Below are 21,230 nucleotides of genomic sequence, written 5' to 3' on the forward strand. Positions count from 1 at the left end.
AAGTTCTTTCCTAATATCCTCATTTTTAATATGATATTGCCATTGATGCCATCTGTTCATGCCTCTAATCTTTCTCAGGACTCTCATATCCGCGGTCTCTAGTCTTTGGTCAAGTGTTTTACTTCTGACCCAGCTCTCAGATCCATAAGTTAAAATTGGTTTGAACACAGTCTTGTATACAGCTAATTTAGTGTTCCGACTAATTTCTTTCTTATTCCATATGAATTTATTCAATTGACTTCCCACGATACCAGCTTTGCTGATTCTGTTGTCTATTTCTATATTTAGTTTACCATCTTCAGTAAAAATTGTGCCTAAGTAGCTGAAATGTTTTACTTGTTCCACAGGTTCTCCATTCACAACACAGTTGACATTTTCAATGATTCTGCCTATTTTCATTGTCTTTGTCTTTTTATTGCTGACCTTCATACCATATCTATTACAACAGCTATTCAATTTAGTCAGAGAATTTTGCAGACTTGTAGCGGATTTATTTAGAAGTATAACATCATCCGCATAAAGCAAAGAGCTGACATTAACATCTCCAATTTTGATATCAGGTTTAATACCACATTCCTTCATAATGTGATCCATATAGATAATGAATAACAGAGGGGATAATGTACATCCTTGTCTCACACCAGATTTAACATTAAACCATCTTCCTGTACTTCCTTCAATTCTAACTGCTGACTCACAACTCAAATAAAGACTAAGTATTGCTTGATATAATGCCCCATTGACACCATATAACTGCAGCGTATTGAATAGCTTCTCTCTTGGCACCTTGTCATATGCCTTTTCCAAATCGACAAAACTTAAATACAGATCTTTGTTATATTCCCATGCTTTCTCGACTATTTGTCGTAAAGTGAAGATCTGATCCTGACAGCCTCTATTTGGCCTGAATCCAGCTTGTTAAGAATATCTTGTTAATTAATTAATTAATTAAATCAAATATGAAAAATATTTATGCACATAAATAAACAAGTATGCTCTTTAGTATCAATTTAAGTAAAGGGAAAAAATTAGTTAAAAAATAAATGTGTTTGTATGTATGTATGTGATATATTATTTTATTATGTAAGTACACAGTATCATATATATATGCTAGAACAATGATTTATTTAATAATATAAAAATATGAAAAAAATATCCATTTTTACTATAAAGAATGAAATATATGTATAACAACTTATAAGATTTAAAAGAAATCTTAATATATTAAATTTTATTTAACCTAATGCGCTTATCAATAAAATCATTTATAACGCTATCAAAATTAAAATTTTTTGCAATTTCATGCTCTATAGATATTATTACCAGGGACGACAAACATTCTTGAGACATAGAAGATCGCAAATAGGTTTTTATTAATTTTAATTTGTAAAATGACTTTTCTGCTGATGCGACCATAATTGGATTGGTCAATAATATTTTAAATGTCGTAGTAATATTTGGATAAATATCCGAATTATTTACAATTATGAATTTTAAAATATTAATGGGTGCATCTTCTGGAACAATATTTCTGAAATAATTAATTCATTGTAAAATTCAATATCTGTATTTAATTTTTGATACAGCTGTTTGCAGCAAAATTTTAATTCATTTTCTGTAATTTTTCTTATTAATTTCATATCATAAAGAAATCCAAATGATTTTTCGTGAATTTCATACAATTCAAATCTTTGTTTGTCAGATTGTAGAGCAGTATTTAAAATTACAAAAAAGAAATTTATCCTCAATGGAAATGGTTCCCCAGTGGTGCAGTTGGTTAGCTTGTGGTACTTATAATGCAGTATCTGTGAGTTATGCCGAGGTTGTGAGTTCAAGCCTCACCTGGAGAAAAGTTACTTTCAGGTACGAATGAATTGAAAGGAGATAAATTTTTTATGAGAGAGAACTCGAAAGTATTGTTAACGGTAGCGAAAGAAAAGAGTGACAGAATTAGGATGGTGAGTCTGTTGCTGCGGTATGACAGAGAGGAGTTTAGGAGGGCCATAATCGCAAATGACTTTATGCACAGGTTATGCAGACGATGTAGTGTGGAATTCAGGGACGTGTGGAATGAGTTTGATGGGCGAAATGATTTATACAAGATGGATGGCCTGCATTTGAATGGATTTGGTATGTGGAGACTGGAAAATGTGTTGCTGAATGAAGTGAAAATGGATGTGCAGAACCAGGGAATCTAGAACTACCAAGGAGGGGGGGATAGTGGATATACGGACATCAGTGAGACAGTTGAGTGTAAGAATGTATATAATGTACCCGAGCCAGTACTAAGGACAAGAAATCGGAATAACGCATCAAGATAGGGGTGGGACAAAGGGACTTCTGCATTTCATGTATACTAATGCCAGTAGTAGTTAGGAACAAGAAGGAAGAATTTTTGGCCTTGATTGGCTCTTCCTCGCCACAGGTTATTGGCATTAGTGAAACATGGCTGACAGAAGATGATATAGTTAGTGGGATAGAATGTGTAGGTTATAGCGTGTTTAGGAGGGACAGAGAGAATAAAATGGGGGGAGGAGTGTTATTGATGATAGCTGATGAACTGCAGCCAAGGAGAATTGAAGTTGTATTGCAGGATAGTGAAAAGAGCTAATTTGAGGGTATTTGGTGTGAGATTGAGACTGGCAAAATAAAATATACAGTTCGGTGTTGATATAGACCAGGTGATGGAATAGATGGTGGAGATAGTATGCATAAACAAATTGATGAAATTAGTGGAAGGAGAGTAATTATTATGGGGGATTTCAACTATGGTAGCATTGATTGGAAGGAGGAGAGGACACATGTGAGGAAGGAACTGGATTTTATTCAATTATTAAGGGATAATTATCTGAGACAGCATGTAATAGAAAATACTAGGGGTTTGAGAGTGCTTGACCTGGTAATAGCATCTGAGAATTTGATAATGAATATGACCATGTTGCCCCCTATTGGTGACAGTGATCATAAGGTCTTGACCTGGGAGGTGGCTAAAGGTGTGGAATTTTCGATTAAGACAGGGTGTATGTGGAATTACCGTGCTGGCAAGTATGACCAGCTTAGGAAATTACTTCGATCAGTGCCATCGCATGTACAACTGCAAGGATTGGATGTCGATAGAGCATGGGAAGTGGTCAAGGAGCATTTACAGGAGGTTATGGCTGATTGTATACCTATGGTCCGAATAGTAAAACAAGTAGGGATTAAATGGATGAATAACACCATTAAGCTTCAGCTGCAAAAAAAGAAACAACTGTGGAGGGAATTTAAAGAAAGAGGTGACCTGCAGGCATACAAATGGTATAAAGTGCAGGCTAGAAGGGTAACGAGTGTGGTAAAAAAAGCAAAAGCAGATTATGAAAGGAAACTAGCTATGCAAGCTAAAGAGAATCCCAAACAGTTCTTTCAATATGCTGCAAGCAAAAAAAAAACTATACACGGCAAAATGATTTTAAGGAATGATGATGGTAAGGAGGTCACTGAATCAGTCGATATAGTGGAATTACTGAGCGAGCACTTTGCAAGAGTATATCATACAGCTGGTGACATTGAAAAACTGAAGGAACCATTAGTTTATACGGGAACTGTGATGAATGAAGTGGAGGTGAATAGTCTATTACAGAACCTTAATGTGAATACATCTGTGGGTTTGGATGGTATACCGGCATGGGTCTTACGTGAAGCGGCTAAAGAATTATCAGTGCCCTTGACCATGTTGTTTAATCTGAGTCTCGGGTCTGGTTTAGTCCCGAAGGTATGGAAAGAGGGGAAAATAGTTCCACTGCATAAAGGAGGATCCAAGACTACTGTTGCAAATTACCGACCGATCAGCATATCAGGAGTCGTTGTCAAGGTCTTGAAAAAAGTAGTCAAGGGAAAAATACAGGAATGGATTGATGAAAATGAGATACTGTACGGGGACAGCATGGCTTTGTGAAGGGTAGATCATGCCTCAGTAACTTGCTCAAGTTTTATAACACAGTGACGGCTGAACTGGATAAGGGTAATGGGTTTACAGTGATATTACTGGACCTGGCTAAGGCATTTGACAGGATTCCACATGGAATTCTAATCCGTAAACTACAACATATGGGAATGGATATAGGGTTGGTGAGATGGATAGGTGGGTGGTTGATAGAGATATCAGAGAGTAGTTTACTCAGGAGTAGAGTCCAAAAGACAGCCTGTGACTAGTGGTGTACTGCAGGGTTCTGTTCTTGGACTACTGCTGTTTAATTTGTTCATTAACGATATAGGCAAGGATCTAAGAGGAACAGTTCATTTGTTCGCTAATGATGCAAAGTTGGGTAGGGCAATAGTGAATGCAGAAGATGTCAAAATCTTGCAGGATGACTTGGATAGATTGGAGTTCTGGGCTAAGGAGAATGGATGTCAATTTAATGTGACAAAATGTAAGGTTATGCATTTTGGGGTGAAAAGATTAGCAGCAGTATTCCACATTGGTGGAACTGTACTCCAGGAGATTGATGAGGCCAGGGACTTGGGAGTGTTGGTGGATAGGGAGATGAAGTTTAGGGGTATATTGCAAAAGCGGCTAAATCAGCTCTTCGAATCACTAGGTTGTTGAAAAATACTTTGATGAGCAGAGACAACAAGTTATTGTACCTCTGTACCGAGCCTTGATAAGACCTCATCTTGACTACTGTGCCCAGATTTGGTCACCTAGGTTTCTTCTTGATGGGAAGGAGGTGGAGAGGATCCAGAGGCGAGTGACCAAGATGATAGCAGGTCTATGGAATGAACCTTATGAGAACAGGTTGAAGATTTGTGGGTTGCAGAAACTAGTTGATAGGCGGAAAAGGGGAGATATGATTGAGACATACAAATTGATAAAGGGTTTCTATAGGATTAATTCAGAGGATATTTTTGAGATCAGGACTGGTGATGGGAGAACTAGGGGACACCTATGGTAGCTGGGAAAGAGTGTGGTTAGCAAGGGTGTTAGAGCTGGGTTCTTTACTTTTAGAGTGGTAAATGAGTGGAATAAGCTGCCAGAGTCTGTTGTGGGTGCTATGAGAGTGAGTGAGTTCAAGGCAAGGTATGATAGATACTGTGAGAATGTCGTATAGTTGTGTGGAATGATGTTTAGGGCCTCCCTCGATGAGTCTAAGGACACCCTGGAGTCGCTCGTAATAATAATAATCCTAAATTATCTTTATTATTACCTATGTGTGATTCATCAGGCGTTTCATAATGAAAAAATACTTTTCTTCAACGTACTCGACTTTCTTTAAATTTAATTTCTATTTCTAATAGATTTGACAGTTCTTTAGCAATCTCAAAACAGCTATCAAATCCTTATATTCTCTACTCTTCAAGGTTCTGCACTAACTCTTTAATATGCTTAGTTGCTACGTCTATGGGAATTTTTGCATTTTGTAATACTTTACTTACTAAATTAACTTTTGACAAAAGCTCATACCAAATTACAAGGCTAGGCTTAGTATAAACTCAAATGAATCTATTTGTTCATATATTGAAACCACTTCTACTTTGATAGTATTATCTGAAGCAGTTTTAAATAATTCTTTTAGTGCATTTAAAAATTCAGGAATTTGAAAACGTACAGCTCTAACTGATATCACATAACAGTTTTGGAGTTAATTGTTTAACAAATTTCTTTAATATGTCCCAACATGAAGTTGAGGCAGCAAATAATGTATATATTTTTTGTATAACATTAAAAAAATGTATGGCTATAATTGATTTTGCGACATCCCCTAAAATCAAATTTAAATTATAACAGTCGCAAGGGGTATAAAATGCCTTTTCGTTTTCATTCAAAAGGTAAGCACGGACTCCCTTATATACTCCTTTCATATTCTCTGCATTATCATACCCTTGCCTCTACAATCTGACAATTTAAGATTTAATTCATTCAAAAGTGGTTTTATATTTTCATATATATCTTTTCAAGTAGTGTCATTAGTTGGTAAAAGTGTTCACGAATTTCAATATCTGCTTCAAATATATGTAAAAATCTGAAAATTACTGAAATTTGCTCCTGATGACTAACATCAGGAGTACAATCGAGAATTATTGAATAGTACTTTGCCTGTCGTATCATATTTACAATATTTTGTTGAATTTGGGTTTGCATATCAACAATTGATTCATTTTGCACAATGGGTGATAGATACAAATTTTGTTTCTTACCTATAATTTTTTTCCCCCGAACATCGCATTAAAGATCTTTTAAAAGTGGATCAAATTATGCAATTAATTGTATGATTCCAAAAAAATTACCATTATTGATGATGATAGTTGCGGTTTATTGTAATTGGCGGATTGAGTGGTGGAGATAGAGAGTTGCAGAGTAGGTGCCATCCCTCGATGAGTCCTTGGACTCCCTGGAGGTGTCGTGTAATAATAATAATAATTATGGGCTGTATAGAAAGCATCAAAATTACCTCTAAAAGCTAAATTATGTTCAGATAAATAAAGAATTGCTGCTACTCTTCGTCTTAAAACATTTCTTAACCATTCTGCTTCAAATTTTATGACATTTTGATTTGCCTGATCAATTGTATTGTGATTTTGTAAATTATATTCCATTTGTGTTCATGAATACATGCATTTCATGTGCACTAAGTTTCGTTTGTGTGACTTTAATCTTTCACTTACATGTTGCCAGTCAGAAAAGCCATTATTAGATAAAAAATTATCATCAGAAGAAAATAATTTGCAACAGAAACAAAAAATAGAGTTGGAAGAGTTTCAATATACAAGCCATCTTTTGTTTTGCTTCTCTCCATTTGCAGTTGTCCTAACATAGTGAGCTGTGGAAAAACACCTGCTGTTGTCATCTTTTGGAAAATCATTTTCAGTCGGAGGAGACGGTGGAGTACGTTGTTCAATTTGTGTTAATGTTCCGTTGTTCAAAATTTTGGGCCATGTTGCTAAATCATTAATGGTAAATAGTTCACCTTCCTCTGGTGTCGCAGTTTTAGGATCTTCAATACTTATTGTTTTACCAAACGCGTGATGTTCTCCTCTTCCTTTGAGTATTTCAGAACTCTCATTATTAATTAATATTGAAGCCGAAGAACTGTTTGGTTATTTCAGAACTCCTGTTATCAACTGATATATCTGAACAAAAATATGAATTCAACTTCATAAATTTAAACAGCGAATTTCTTTGACGTTCCTCAGCCGCTTCTTTTTCTTGTTTTCTCTTTCGTTTGAGTATTGCCCACTTGGGTATTTTCTTCCATAATAATCTCTGTTATGACTAGTCATACTCTAGAATGAAATACGATAGATTTAATTATAAAATAAGTTAATAAATTAAAACAAAATTACTTACCTGATAAATAAAATATATCTAAAATAGATAATATTAGAAAACAAATAAATCTATTGATATTATTTCTGGGAAAACTCCCCTGTTACTCCTCTTAACAAACTATTATATTTACGGCTATTTTGCCTGCTTCTGTTTAGGAGTGCCCCTGTTTAAATGTCATTGGCTTTTTTACTCACGTATTCTTAGGGCATTGTAGATGTATATTTACCAATAAATATATGTAGCATAAAGGAAGAAAAATTTACACATGCCTTTTTATGGGTGTTGTGGCTTTTCTTCTTTCTGCGATGTCCGAACTACTGTTTGTGCGTGTGGGGGTGGGGGGTTAGGCAATGTGGGAGAATTAAGAACAATCAGTATCTCAGGCACTGTGGTAAAAGTACTGAAAAAATTGAAAAAAAAAAAAAAAATTGCCCCAAAAGAGAATTCAAGAATGTGTGGATAAAAATATGATACTGTATGAGGGGGCAACATGGCTTTGTGAAGGATAGGTCATGCCTTAGTAATTTACTCACTTTTTATAATAGAATAACAGCAGAGTTGGATAAAGGAAATGGTTATATGATGATTTTGCTGGATTTCGCAAAGCCATTTGACAGAATAACACATGGAACTCTGTTATGCAAATTAGAACAAATGCAGATGGATGTGACACTGGTTAAGTGTATAAGAGGGTGTGCTGCTGGACAGATATCAAAAAGTGGTATATGAAGTGACAGAATCATATGAAAACAGGTGACTAGTGATGTGCCTCAAGGTTTAACGTGGGGACCATTGGTTTAATTTGTACATAAAATATAGGCAATATATAAATTAAATGGCTATTAAATCCAATATCGATTCAAAGCTGAATACAGAAATTATAAGTTTTGTGCGAAAATTGATCAGAGAGCTTGCGGGAATACATTCGCCGCCATGCTACGAGTTACCCTAGCCAAATCTTATAGGAGACACGAATGCTGGCTCAAGCACCTGTATTTTTCGCACGAAACTTTTATAGTTTCTGTATTCGGCTTTGAAATGATGTTGGATTTAATATCCACTTAATTTCTATAATTTTGCATCGCCGAAGTGAAGCCTTTGGCTCTTTATTTTAGTAATATAGCAAATAACCTGAAATGAAATATTCAGTTGTTTGCTGATGATGCAAAATTAGGTCGAGTAATAGTTTATCAAGTGATGTGGAAGGCTTTCAGGATGATTTAAATAGACTGTCAGTATGAGCAAAAGATAATGGGTATCAGTTTAATGTGGAGAAATTTAAGTTATGCGTTTTGGGATAAATAGATTACAAGCTGTGTACCACATTGATGGAACTGTACTCCACGAAATAGATGATGCTGGAGATTTAGGGGTGGTAGTAGACAGAGTAAAAGTTTAGCGGCATATTGCTAAGGTAGCCCATAAGATTACTTGGCTATTGAAGAACACATTAACAATTAGAGATAAGGAAGTTGTTATTCCTCTTTATAATGCCTTATCTGGATTATTGTGCTCGTCTGGTCTCCTGGGTTTCTTGGGGATTAGGAAGAAGTGGAAAAAGATAACTGGTTGAAAACAGTGGCCCATATGAAATCCTTATTTCCATTTTATGCATCTTGCAAAATGTCTTCAAAAAATGTTTCATGATTCACAGTAGTAGAGAATCATGAAACGTTTTTTTGAAGGCATTTTGCAGGATGCAATAAAATGAAGATAAGGATTTCATATGGGCCACTGTTTTCAACCACTAGTATAGGAGATATGATAAAAAGTGACCACTATGTAACCATTAGTAAGTCAAAAATGATTATCCATATGATAGCTGCTGTAGAAGATTCAGAATTAAGACATGATGAAATTGGAGATCTAACAAATAATATATTAGGTTTTAAGAAAATCAGGTGAATGTTTCGTTCTGTTATCGTATCCCCATCCTTTGAGAAGCCAATTGTGGGAATTGATGATGATGATATTAGAAATAAAAATTGGAACAGATTGTTTTGTCTTTGTCATTTAGAGAAATGCATTTAGTTGACTTTTAGATATCATCTGTTCAGTGATAATCTGTTTTATTATGGAGTTTTGCAATATTTAAATTAATTCTTAAGCATGAGAATGAGAACAACTACATCCTAATAACTTAAAAGTAGCATTGTTTATTGTTTTTACTCCTTTTTTTTAATAGTAGAAGATTTTCAATTTTGTTTATACGTTTTTATATTATAGTAATAGTCCTGAAGGAAAGTCTCGAATGTCTGCATTTGAATACCTTAGTGGATTCTTGCAATTTCATGCCATCATTCATCTCTCTTCAGGTATACATTCTGTAGTATATGTAAATAAGATCATATAACTTGTTGAATATTGAAAGAAAACAAAATATATTAATTATTGTTATCATTTCAAAATTGCCTAGATAAAAATCTTTACTATTTCCCAGTTTTCATCTCAAATAACATCATGTATGTTTAATGGAGATTTAAGTTTCACAAAACCATGTTTGGTTTTTAGAACAGGGTTCCCATCTAAACACTAAGTATGAATGAACCATAGGTTTTTTTAAGATTTATAGGGAGAGTTGGACTAAATGAATGGTTGACAGAGAGGCGTTTCTTTTGGTGTGTATACAGTTTAAGGCAAGTGCTATATAGTCATGTATCACCGAATTCATATGCATATCTATTCAGAGTAGGATGGCAGGAAAATGTTAGCAGCATTTAAAGAAATTTGAGATATTGAAATGTGAGTTTCATGCAGTTGTTGGCACCAGAGGCCAACAACTGCATGAAACTCACAAACAACAAAAATTATGTGATAACCATAGTAATAAACTTTGAAAAGTACAAATATTTGATACTTAGTACCTTCCCACATCGGATCAGTAACCTTCACTTCACCATGGAGAAAAGTCAACTATGTCAACTGCTGTTTATCAGAAACTTACCTTTACTGATGGACGCATTCATCAAAAGTTTGCTCATTATACCTCCCAAAAACATGGTATTATCAAGTTATTAATTAATAGAGCACATAATGTTTCCTCCACTCCCTCAGACCTACAACAGGAATTTCTCACTATCAAAATGGTTAGAACCCTCATCAAATCCAACAGATAATTGACTCCTACATTCCAATTCTTTCTCTCTCTCTCTCTCTCTCTCTCTCTCTCAAAGGTTTGAGAGATTCTCATCTGATAAATATCGAAAATAGTTTTAATATTATTTATTTTTTAATATTAATAACTTTAATAGAACATGTGCACTAAACATATTCAAGCAAGTTTTGCAGCATACATGTATAAGCCATGAAACTTACTTTAATATTTTGAATATTAATTTCTAGCATACAGCAACTGGTTTTAATTGGTAAACCATTTGCTGTATTTACCCTATTCCTGTTTTTAATTTGCTTGTTGTTTCCATGTGTACTGTTATTTTCATACGAAATATTTGTACCCTTCATTAAAGTTTATTACTGTGGTTATCATTTTTTAAATTTTTTTATTTTATTTTATAGTTATGCTTTATTTTATAGTTATTAATCTTTAAAGATTAATAAATAGTCATGAATCTCACATGAGTGACTCCCCAGTACAAGAAATTATTATCTGGGATATACGTTGCTTCCAAAAAACTATTAAGTTTTTCAGCAACTTCAGAGAAAGGAGGTACCTGCACAGTTGTGCATATCACGAAATCCTTCGATAATAAGTAAATAGAATCCTTCTAGTGAAGAGTGCTGCAATTTATTAACTATTTGAAAATATAAGAATGATTTGAGAAGTTTGGCAATGGATACTTAAGTCTCCACTGTCATACTTATCAAATCATTCTCTCCCCTACATTTCCTAGGATGTGAATCTCGTTGACCTTTGGGATGTGCATAAGCACAGGGTCACCATGGCAATGTATTTAAATTCTTTGTGGAGTTTCAGCATTTGGTGATAGATTTTCTGATCTTAATTTTGATAGAAATTATCACTTCACTATATAATTAATTCAAGATATAGCAGAATCACTGTATACACAGATAACTATTCCTTATTACTGTCTCTAATTCTTTCCTTTCATTATTAAGCGTGAATGCACTGGTCTGATGAGTTTTTGTTATAAGATTGAAGTGTAATGAACCTAGAGCATAAGTAGCAAAGCAGTGAACTGCACATTAAAGTGGAACAAGATGAAACACAACAGCAGTGAGTGCTGAGGGATACCCCCCATTACCCCCCCCCCAAAAAAAAAAAAACTGTGTAACATTATGTACCACTTTCATTGTAATCTTAAAATCCAAATCTCACCAAACTTCTTTTATCCTATTTCTTGACAATCTTCCTGCATTCAAACATCTCCATTGTTATTCACATTCCAGTTAGTATGTATCACCACTTGTCATGGCAATTCAACTATTCCCTCATTTTCACTTCTGCTCACATTCAACATTTCGTGCTCCTCAATCTGCCAATATTGTATATATAAAAATAATAATAGGCAAATAAAATACTATAACGTCACTGTATCAGTTCAAAGTGTAACATTCAGCTATGATCCTGTATTTGATTTTTTTCCAAGTTTATTCTGAAGGATGTGTATTGATAAGTCATGATTAGCACTCATTGTTTTAATGGATGTTTTATCAACAAAAAGGGAAATTTACAACATTAAGAAGAATTTTGGTGTAAGTTAACACATGTACAAGAGTTAACGTAACCCTAACCTTAGCTACTAGTATGCAGGTTATCATGTCAGTAAATAGTGACCCATTAATAGAAAGTGCATTTAGAACTTTTGTTCTACACTTTGTATTTATTTCTGGTGTATGCAGTTTATGGAAAGAGATTGCTTATGCAAAGTTTACAAACTGGACACTTGGTAACTGAAAAGATCATTGATAAATTTTGCACCAAACATTCACATTGGATAGCTGTAAATAAATCTTTGATAGTTGTTCTTCTTAAAAGTGTAAATTTCAATTGTATAATCAATATTTACTATAACGTCACTGTATCAGTTCAAAGTGTAACATTCAGCTATGATCCTGTATTTGATTATTTTCCAAGTTTATTCTGAAGGATGTGTATTGATAAGTCATGATTAGCACTCATTGTTTTAATGGATGTTTATCCAACACACTTGGTGATCTAGTCCAAATCACCTAGCCAAGGCTTTGTTTTGGTAACCTAACAAAACGATCCTAAGTTATAAGCTGATACAATGTCATTGGTAACCATGTACTTCCCAAAAAAATTCTATTAAAACACAAACTGCTTATGTTTCAAAATAAAAGCATCTTATTTGCCTATTATTATTTTTATATATTACAATATTGGCAGATTGAGGAGCACGAAATGTTGAATGTGAGCAGAAGTGAAAATGAGGGAATAGTTGAATTGCCATGACAAGTGGTGATACATACTAACTGGAATGTGAATAGCAGTGGAGATGTTTGAATGCAGGAAGATTGTCAAGAAATAGGATAAAAGAAGTTTGGTATGATTTGGATTTTAAGATTACAATGAAAGTGGTACATAATGTTACATAGTAGTTGGAGAGATGAGAAAAGCATGGTAAATAGCAGGAAAGGTGGCAAAACATGTCAAGAAGTAAAGGAAGGTTTAAGAAAAAAACACGATACAAAAAAGATATGGGAATTTCATGATAAGAGGCATACTTGAAAAATATAAATTAAAAATGCCAAGAAATTATATTCTTGGTTTAATCCATTATTCAAGTGTAACCAAACAATGTTTGTGTGTGAAGTATCTTCATGACTGGGTTACTTGTACGTAGAGGCTACTAATTTCACATCATTTGCATTAGTATCCCATAATGCAAAACACACACACACACACCCTGAGCCTCTGTAGCTCAGTCAGTATAGACAAAGCCCTTTGAGCGGAAAGACGTGGGTTTGATTCCCATCCATGACATCAGGAAACTTTTTGTAAGTGTAAGTTTCTGTGGTTTAGCTGTTCAAAAGAAAGATTCTGGTATTGTGACCACATATTTATTAACATAAATAAAAATAAACAAACCCGACAAGTTTCGTATATCGTTTGACTTTAACCCCTGAAGATGTAAGGCAAACGACATACGAAACTTGTTGAGTTTGTTTATTGTTATTTATCTTAATAAACACGTGGTCGCAAAACTGGAATCTTTCTTCTGAATCGGGAAACTTTATCTGGTCTCTTTTGACTAAAAGGTGAGTTAGCCAATCTCATAGGGAGGTAGAGGGTTTTTCACCCAGAAACTCAGGTTTTTTGTCCCTCAGAACATGCAAACCGGTCCCATGAACACACGGATCTACAGTCATAAAATACTTAATCCCTCTTTAGGAGGGCTCAACCCATCCTAATGGATGGGCAAGGAAAGGGAGGAATCCCCGTATGAAATAAATAAGCACACACATCCTACCCAAAATGGTTTTGACCTTTATCGAGATCTTATCAGTAGGAGTCAGACCTAGAAGAGATGCTAAGATTGAAGTATAAATAGCATAACCAAGTGGAAAAATTTCCAAGAACTATCTCTAATCCAAAGTATTTCAATAATAAGGTGTAACGCCTTTTGGCTATATGTATATGGAAATATGATTTCTGCATTACTTCAGCCTTGGTATCACCTCTGGGTCTGGCTCCAACTGATGAGACCTCAATAAAGGTTGAAACCAGTCTGGGTAGTGACCCTTCCCATAATGCATAGCATTATACATGTCCATAAGGATATGTGCTTTGCATTATGGGATACTAAGGCAAGTGATGCGAAGTCACTAGTTTCTATATACGAGTTATCCTGTCCTGAAAATATTTCAGGTGCAAACTTTGTTTGCTTATACTTGGATAAAGGATTAAACCAAGAATATAATTTTGTGGCATCTTTAATTTACAAAATTGAAGTATAGGAATACCTCGTTATCACAGTTATTGTTGCCATGAAAAATACCGCAATAATCAGGATAAATAATGCGTGTAAAATGGGTGATCATTGCGAAGGATTTTTCAAATCTATTAATTAAATTTTATATGAAGTAAAAAAGAAATGTGTTAAACGTGTTAAGTAAAAAATGAAGGTTCATTTAGAAAAAGAAGATTATTCTTTAATCTTTATTTATATATAAGGAGCATATAGTACAATTATTCTTTCATGGATAAAAATTGGTGTAGAGTTGTCTAGTGAATTTTTTTCTTTCTTTTTTCTTCGTATAAAATTCGGTAGCAACAGATGGAATTTTCAATTTCCTGACGAACTTTCATCGATTGCTCAAGATTAGGATCGCCGTTCAAGATTTTTTCTTTAAAATTTTCAGCAATTCTAAACATTTCGTCCATTTCTTTGAGGGTAAATTCCTTCGGTGGCACATCAATTTGTTCGTCATTATCATCGATTTGAGCATCGTAAGCACATTCTCTCTCTCTCTCTCTCTCTCTCTCTCTCGAGGTTAATTAGGTCCTTATCATGTGACTGAAGCATGTTCAGAACATCGACTTTTTCAATTTCTTTTGAACACTGCTCTCAGGTTGCTAGATGTTACTTCGCTCCATGCTTCCTTGACATTCTCAGTGCAATTTTTGATATTGAATGCATTCCAGAATTCTGTCAAAGTCATAGCTTCATCTCCTGTAGTCTTTTCTATTGCTTGTGAAAAAGTTCTTTGTAGGTAATATGCCTTAAAGGATGCTATTACACCTTGATCCATTGGCTGGATGATGGAAGTGGTATTAGGTGGTAAATAAATAACTTACATTTTTGCCCAAATCATGCAGTGCTGTTGGATGACTAGGTGCATTATCTAATATCAACAACATTTTAAAATCAAGATTTAATGACTTGATTACCTTGCAGTACCTTTCAGCTTCAGGACAAAAACAGTTTTTAAACCAATCCTCAAAAATAGTTTTTGTCATCCAAGCTTTTCTATTGAATTGCCAATGAACAGGGAGAAAATTTTTATCTAGACTTCTAAGCGGGCGAGGATTTTGTGAATGATAAATAAAGAGAGGCTCCAGAAGCATTGCCACATAGTAAAAGTGTTACACGCTCCTTCAAAACCTTGTAGCCAGGCTGTAATTTTTCATTTTTTGCTAAAAATGTTTTAGTGGGCATTTTTTTCCATAATAAGCCTGTTTCATCAGCATTAAATATCTGATCATCGGTATAATTTCCTTCTTCAATGATCTGTTGCAATTCACCAGGAAAACTAGCTGCTGCTTTTTCATCCGCACTTGCAATTTTGCCTTGTACACGAACACTATGAATGCTCAATAGCTTTTTGAACTGATCAAACCACCCTGAACTTGCAGAGGAAGTTTCTTCCACTACTGACACCGAATAATTTTCACTTTCTAATTGTTTTCTTTTTAAAGTTTCAAACAAATTCAATGCTTTTGTTTTTATAGTCTTTTGACTAAGAGGAATTCTATTGTTACAATCTTCTATCCACACTGACAATAGCGTTTCCATATCAATCATAAGATGGCTTCTGTTACTCATAGTTTGGGACCCAGACGAAGTCAATGCACTTTGTCCTAGTTGCTTATAGTTTGCAGCATGGTCTAAAATATGGTGAACAGTTGATTCATTTAGACTGTACTCTCTTGCAATTTTGGCTTTGGTTATGCCTGCTTCATTCAAATTTATCATATGCAACTTATCATCTAAGCTGATCATTCTATGTTTCTTCTTGATTGCTGTAGACTAGATATCATCCTTATTTCTTTAAGCATTCATTGTAGGGGTAAATAAGAAGAGAAATAAATATCCACTTGTACTTCAGGCAAAGGTGGACAGTTACTGGTGAGCAGTAAGCAGGCACCGTCTGATAAAAACGAAGCGCTACAAGAGAGCGATACCTCGAGAGTGGCGACTTGAACTGGTTGCATACGTAGTGGGCTACATCTCTCTGCCACGATAATTCAAATTTGGAGTGCAATGATTGGAATTTTGGTATCAAATTATAAACCGCGATAATCGAAACCGCAATAATCAAGGTATTCCTGTAATGCAGAAGTCATATATTTCCCATGTACAAGTAGTCAAAAGATGTCACACCTTATTATTAAAATACTCTGAATTATGGATAGGGGTGCTTAAGGGTCAAAGCTATATAACTAAGAGGAGACCTCCACATAACCTTTAAAGGAATGTGGAGAACTGACCAGGGCTTTGACCTAATGTCCAATCCTCACCTTCTCGTGGTGCACCCTTTTGGGTATCTACCTGGATACTGAACGATCAAGGATGGGCTGGCAATTTGGGATTCAGCCAACCAAATTGTATTCTTATTGGCTTAAACCAATATACAAAATGATGGTACAACATGACAAAATTTCATGCCGGCTGGGGCGTCGCCCAGTTAAACAAGGCCCCCGCACCGGGGTTCTGGTTTAACTGGGCGACTTTCGCTGTTCGCCAGGGAACCAGGGTGAACAGTGAAAAGTCAGCTACTGAAACAAATCTGAAAACATGCCCCAACTCAACATCACCAGAGTTAAAGATCGGTACTATCAACATAAGAAGCCTGAATGGCAAAGAAATGGAGCTAGCTGAGGAATTAGATAAGTACCAGATTGACATAATAGGGGTGACTGAAACAAAAAAAGACCAAAACTGGTGAAATCTTTCTCAGCAATAAATACAAAATGATATATTCAGGCAATGACAATCAAGGAAAAGCAGGAGTAGCCATAGTATTGAACACTAAATACGAGGCTAATCTTCTTGAATGGCAGGAAATCTCAAATGGAGTGATGTGGGCAAATATCAGAATGGGGAAGTGAAGTGAGACTTATTTGTGCCTATGGTCCCACAGAAGGTTCTACTAAGGTAGAAGTGGAGGATTTTTTGAGGCTTTAGAAAAAGCAACTGACACAATGAAAAAGGAAAAGTTGGACCTTGTTGGAGATCTAAATAGCAGAGTAGGAAGTGATTGTCAGACATACAGAAATATTTTGGGAAAATTTGGAGAAAAGAGCAAAGCTAATAATAATGGCAAATACCTGTTCGATTTCTGCTCAAGACATGGACTGGTTACTATTCACACCATGTTCTAACATAAAAATGTGAACAAATTCACATGGATAGAATAGGCAAGGAATAAGAAAAGTCTCCTTGACAATGTTTTTGTTGATATTGATGTTTTCTCCCTGGTGCAGGACACCAGAGTGTACAGAGGATTTGAAATTGGAAGTGATCACTGTTTTGTCTTGAGCAGGATAAAATTGAATTTCATATTAAAAAGAATAACGTGTAAGAAAATTTTAAAGAGAATAAAAGTTGAGCAGCTCTCAGATGTGAACTGTAGACTAAAATACACAAAGATTATTGAAGAAAAAATTAAAGAGTTTGAGAACAGCAACCAAACCTTAGAGATTCAGTGGCAAGCCTTGAAGAAACCACTGAATGATTTAGCCAGAGAGGCACGTGGTAAGGTTGTCTGCAAGGAGAGAAAAATCAGAACCTCATGGTGGACACAGGAAGTTAAAGAGGCAGTGAAAGAAAAGAAGAAAGCATGTCAAAAGTTCCTGGCAAATAAGTCAGCTTGTGCTCTGAGAGAATACAGAGACAAATGTAAGAAAGCTAAACACTGTGTAAAACTAGCTAAATAAAAGTCATGGGAGGACTTTGGCAAGAACATAGAAAATAAATACCAAGAAGGTGGTAAGATATTCTGGAGGTTGTTGAAGAAGCTCAGGAATGGAGGAAAGAGTACTGTAAAAGGAGTTAGAGATGATAAAGGTAACATGAAAACGGGAGAGAAAGATATCCTTGAAGTATGAGTAATTACTTTAAAAAATTGCTAAATGAAACAAGCAGTGATGACAGCACAGTAGTAAAAAACTCAACAGGCATACAATCAGGAATACATATCCATACTTGAAGTAGAAAAAGCCATCAAAGGCTTGAAATGTGGAAAGGCAGCAGGAGTAGATGATATTCGACCAGAAATGCTAAGTATGGTGGTATAAAATTCTTGCAGTGGCTGCACTGCATAGTTCAGAAAGCCTGGACAGAGGGACGAATTCCCGATGATTGGAGTACAGCTCTCATAGTACCTATGTATAAAAAGGGATATAAAACTGAACGTGAGAATTACAGAGGTATTTCCCTACTGAGTGTTTCTGGTAAGATATATGCAAGTATACTTGAGAAATGGTTGAGAAGAATAAGAATTGTAGAAGAAAAGCTTGGTGAAGAACAAGCTGAATTCAGGCCAAATTGAGGCTGTCAGGATCAGATCTTCACTTTACGACAAATAGTTGAGAAAGCATGGGAATATAACAAAGATCTATATTTAAGTTTTGTCGATCTAGAAAAGGCATACGAGAAGGTGCTGAGAGAGAAGCTATTCAATATGCTACAGTTATATGCTGTCAGTGGGGCATTATATCAAGCAATACTTAGTCTTTATTTGAGTAGTAAGTCAGCAGTTAGAATTGATGGAAGTACAGGAAGATGGTTTAATGTTAAATCTGTTGTGAGACAAGGATGTACATTATCCCCTCTGTTATTAATTACACAGTCCAACACAATTTTTGTTGACTTTTATATGAGACTTGTTTTTTACTAATTTGGTTGCGCTGATTTAAAATATCAAACCCATTTTTCTCTATCACGTCAGGTTTTTCCTCTATGGCATTTTCTTTTTGCTAATTTGTAATTAGCAAAAAGTTTACATTCGTTTACTAACAAGCGAGAGCGGTGACCGCTCCGAATCTGATCTGCGCACCGCTTTGAATAATAGGCTATATCTTCGGGAATTTTTCAAATTTCTTGATAAAAAGTTAGGAACAGATTTTTAAAAGTACATACTTTCAGAAAATAATATTAAAAAATCGATTTTTTTGATCCTCTAAATAGTACTGCCTCCTTAAAACTATCAAAAACTTACAAATTTGAATTTGTAAGTTTTTGATATTTGAAATCAGCGTACCCAAATTAGTAAAAAACAAGTGTCAGATCATAATCAGCAGAAAAAAAATTTTTTTTTGTTGCCCAGTGTTATCTATATGGATCACATTATAAAGGAAAGTGGTATTAAACATGATATCAAAATTGGAGATGTTAATGTCAGCTCTTTTCTTTATGCGGACGATGTTATACTTCTAAATAAATCCACTACAAGTCTTCAAGATTCCCTGACTAAATTAAATAACTGTTGTAATAGATATGGTATGAAGGTCAGCAATAAAAAGACAGAGATAATGGAAATAGGCAGAATCATTGAAAATGTCAACTGCATTGTGAACGGAGAATCTGTGGAACAAGTAAAACATTTCAGCTACTTAGGCACGATTTTTAGTGAAGATGGTAAATTAAATACGGAAATAGACAATAGAATCAACAAAGCTGGTATGGTAGGAAGTCAATTGAATAAATTCATATGGAATAAGAGAGAAATTAGTCGGAACACTAAATTAGTTGTATACAAGACAGTTTTCAGACCAGTTTTAACTTATGGATCTGAGAGCTGGGTCAGAAGTAAAACACTTGATCAAAGACTAGAGACCGCAGATATGAGAGTCCTGAGAAAGATTAGAGGCGTGAACAGATGGCATCAATGGCAATATCATATTAAAAACGAGGATATTAGGAAAGAACTTGACAATGTCAGCAACCGAGAATGCGTTAGCTAATCTAAGGTGGTATGGTCACTTAAACAGAATGGGCAAGGAAAGATTAAGAAAACATGTGTTCTCTGCCAGGTTGGCAGGAAAACGACCCAGAGGAAGACCAAGATATAGGTGGATTGATACCGTACAAAGTGCCTTAGATAATAGAAATATAAAATCTGATAATGTTGTAGTCTTGACAGGTAACAGACTGATTTGGAGAAAATTGTAGATAGGAAGTTAGTAATGATGTAAATTTTTCATGTAGTACTATCGTATCCTGTACACCCCTTGGGGGTACATGGTAGGAATTTGATGATGAATTATGGATAGATATTGAAAGTTTTTTTACTTGGTTATACTATAAATTAAAGATGCCAAGAAATTATATTCTTGGTTTAATCCTTTATCCTAGTGTAAGCAAACAGTGAATGAACTTTCTTTTATTGCCATAGTACTTGAAACCATAATATTCCCCACAGTTGTACATAATAAATATTACAGACATTACAGAAGCTGAAGAAAAACAATTGCATAGTAACCTGTGCAATTTTTGTGGTTCAGCTAGTACCTAGAAGTTAAAGAGGAATTTCTTCAATTCTCAAAGAAGCATAGAGGCTTTGGGCTTTTAGTCTTAGAATTCTGCTATTTAAGCAATACAGCTTCAAATATCCATAAAACGTTGCAGACTAATCACATATGTGCAGACCTTCTCTGGTACTACCTTGGTTTCATCTTCCCCTATTTGGAGTAAATGATTAAAAATTCTGTGCTTGGCTTCAAGATTACTACATAATTTTTGTATTGGCATTCTTTCCATTAATAAAAGTAAAATTTGGTATAAAGAAATCTTTAACCTCTTTCACCATCAACTTCCACAGTTGAGTACTGATAACAATGCTTTGTTTTATAACTTACTGAAGTTCCAAGGATACCCTAATAGGAGGGATCTTGCTTAGAGAATTGCATTTGGTCGCCTTCCAGTAATTATCATCAAATGGAGGTAAGGTACTTTAACATTGGAGAGCCAATCTGTAACATCTGTTACCAATTGGAAACAGTAGAACATGCATTCTAGCTGTTTTCATGCCCTGCATATTTGGAACAGCTTATGTAATGTGTTGGGCATTCCATTACTTGCAACGGAACTGATTCTTTTTTTTCTTTTTTTTTTTGCAGTATCCATCACCTGTCAGCAATGGGAAGAGAATTTTGATTTTTATAATTAATGAATTAAAATATCATTTATGGAAGGCGAGAAAGAAACATGGATTTGAAAACCAGCAATATGACATACAAATGCTTTGCATATTGTAT

At 34.8% G+C, this 21,230-nt stretch overlaps 1 protein-coding gene across 2 annotated transcripts in view; it reads left to right on the top strand.

The window, feature by feature from the left end:
* The window catches only part of LOC150110719 (uncharacterized), a 487,651-nt gene that overhangs the window by 142,368 nt on the left and 324,053 nt on the right, over positions 1–21,230 (top strand). For both annotated transcript variants that reach the window (XM_090400398.1, XM_090400407.1), the window contains exon 9: positions 9,533–9,621. In XM_090400398.1, the coding sequence (XP_090256524.1) occupies positions 9,533–9,621 (89 nt within the window). The remainder of the gene's footprint in view (positions 1–9,532; positions 9,622–21,230) is intronic.

This window comes from Typopeltis vanoorti, chromosome 1 (assembly GCF_054136105.1).
Source record: "Typopeltis vanoorti isolate ZY-2024b chromosome 1, IOZ_Tvanoo_1.0, whole genome shotgun sequence".
NCBI lineage: Eukaryota > Metazoa > Arthropoda > Arachnida > Uropygi > Thelyphonidae > Typopeltis > Typopeltis vanoorti.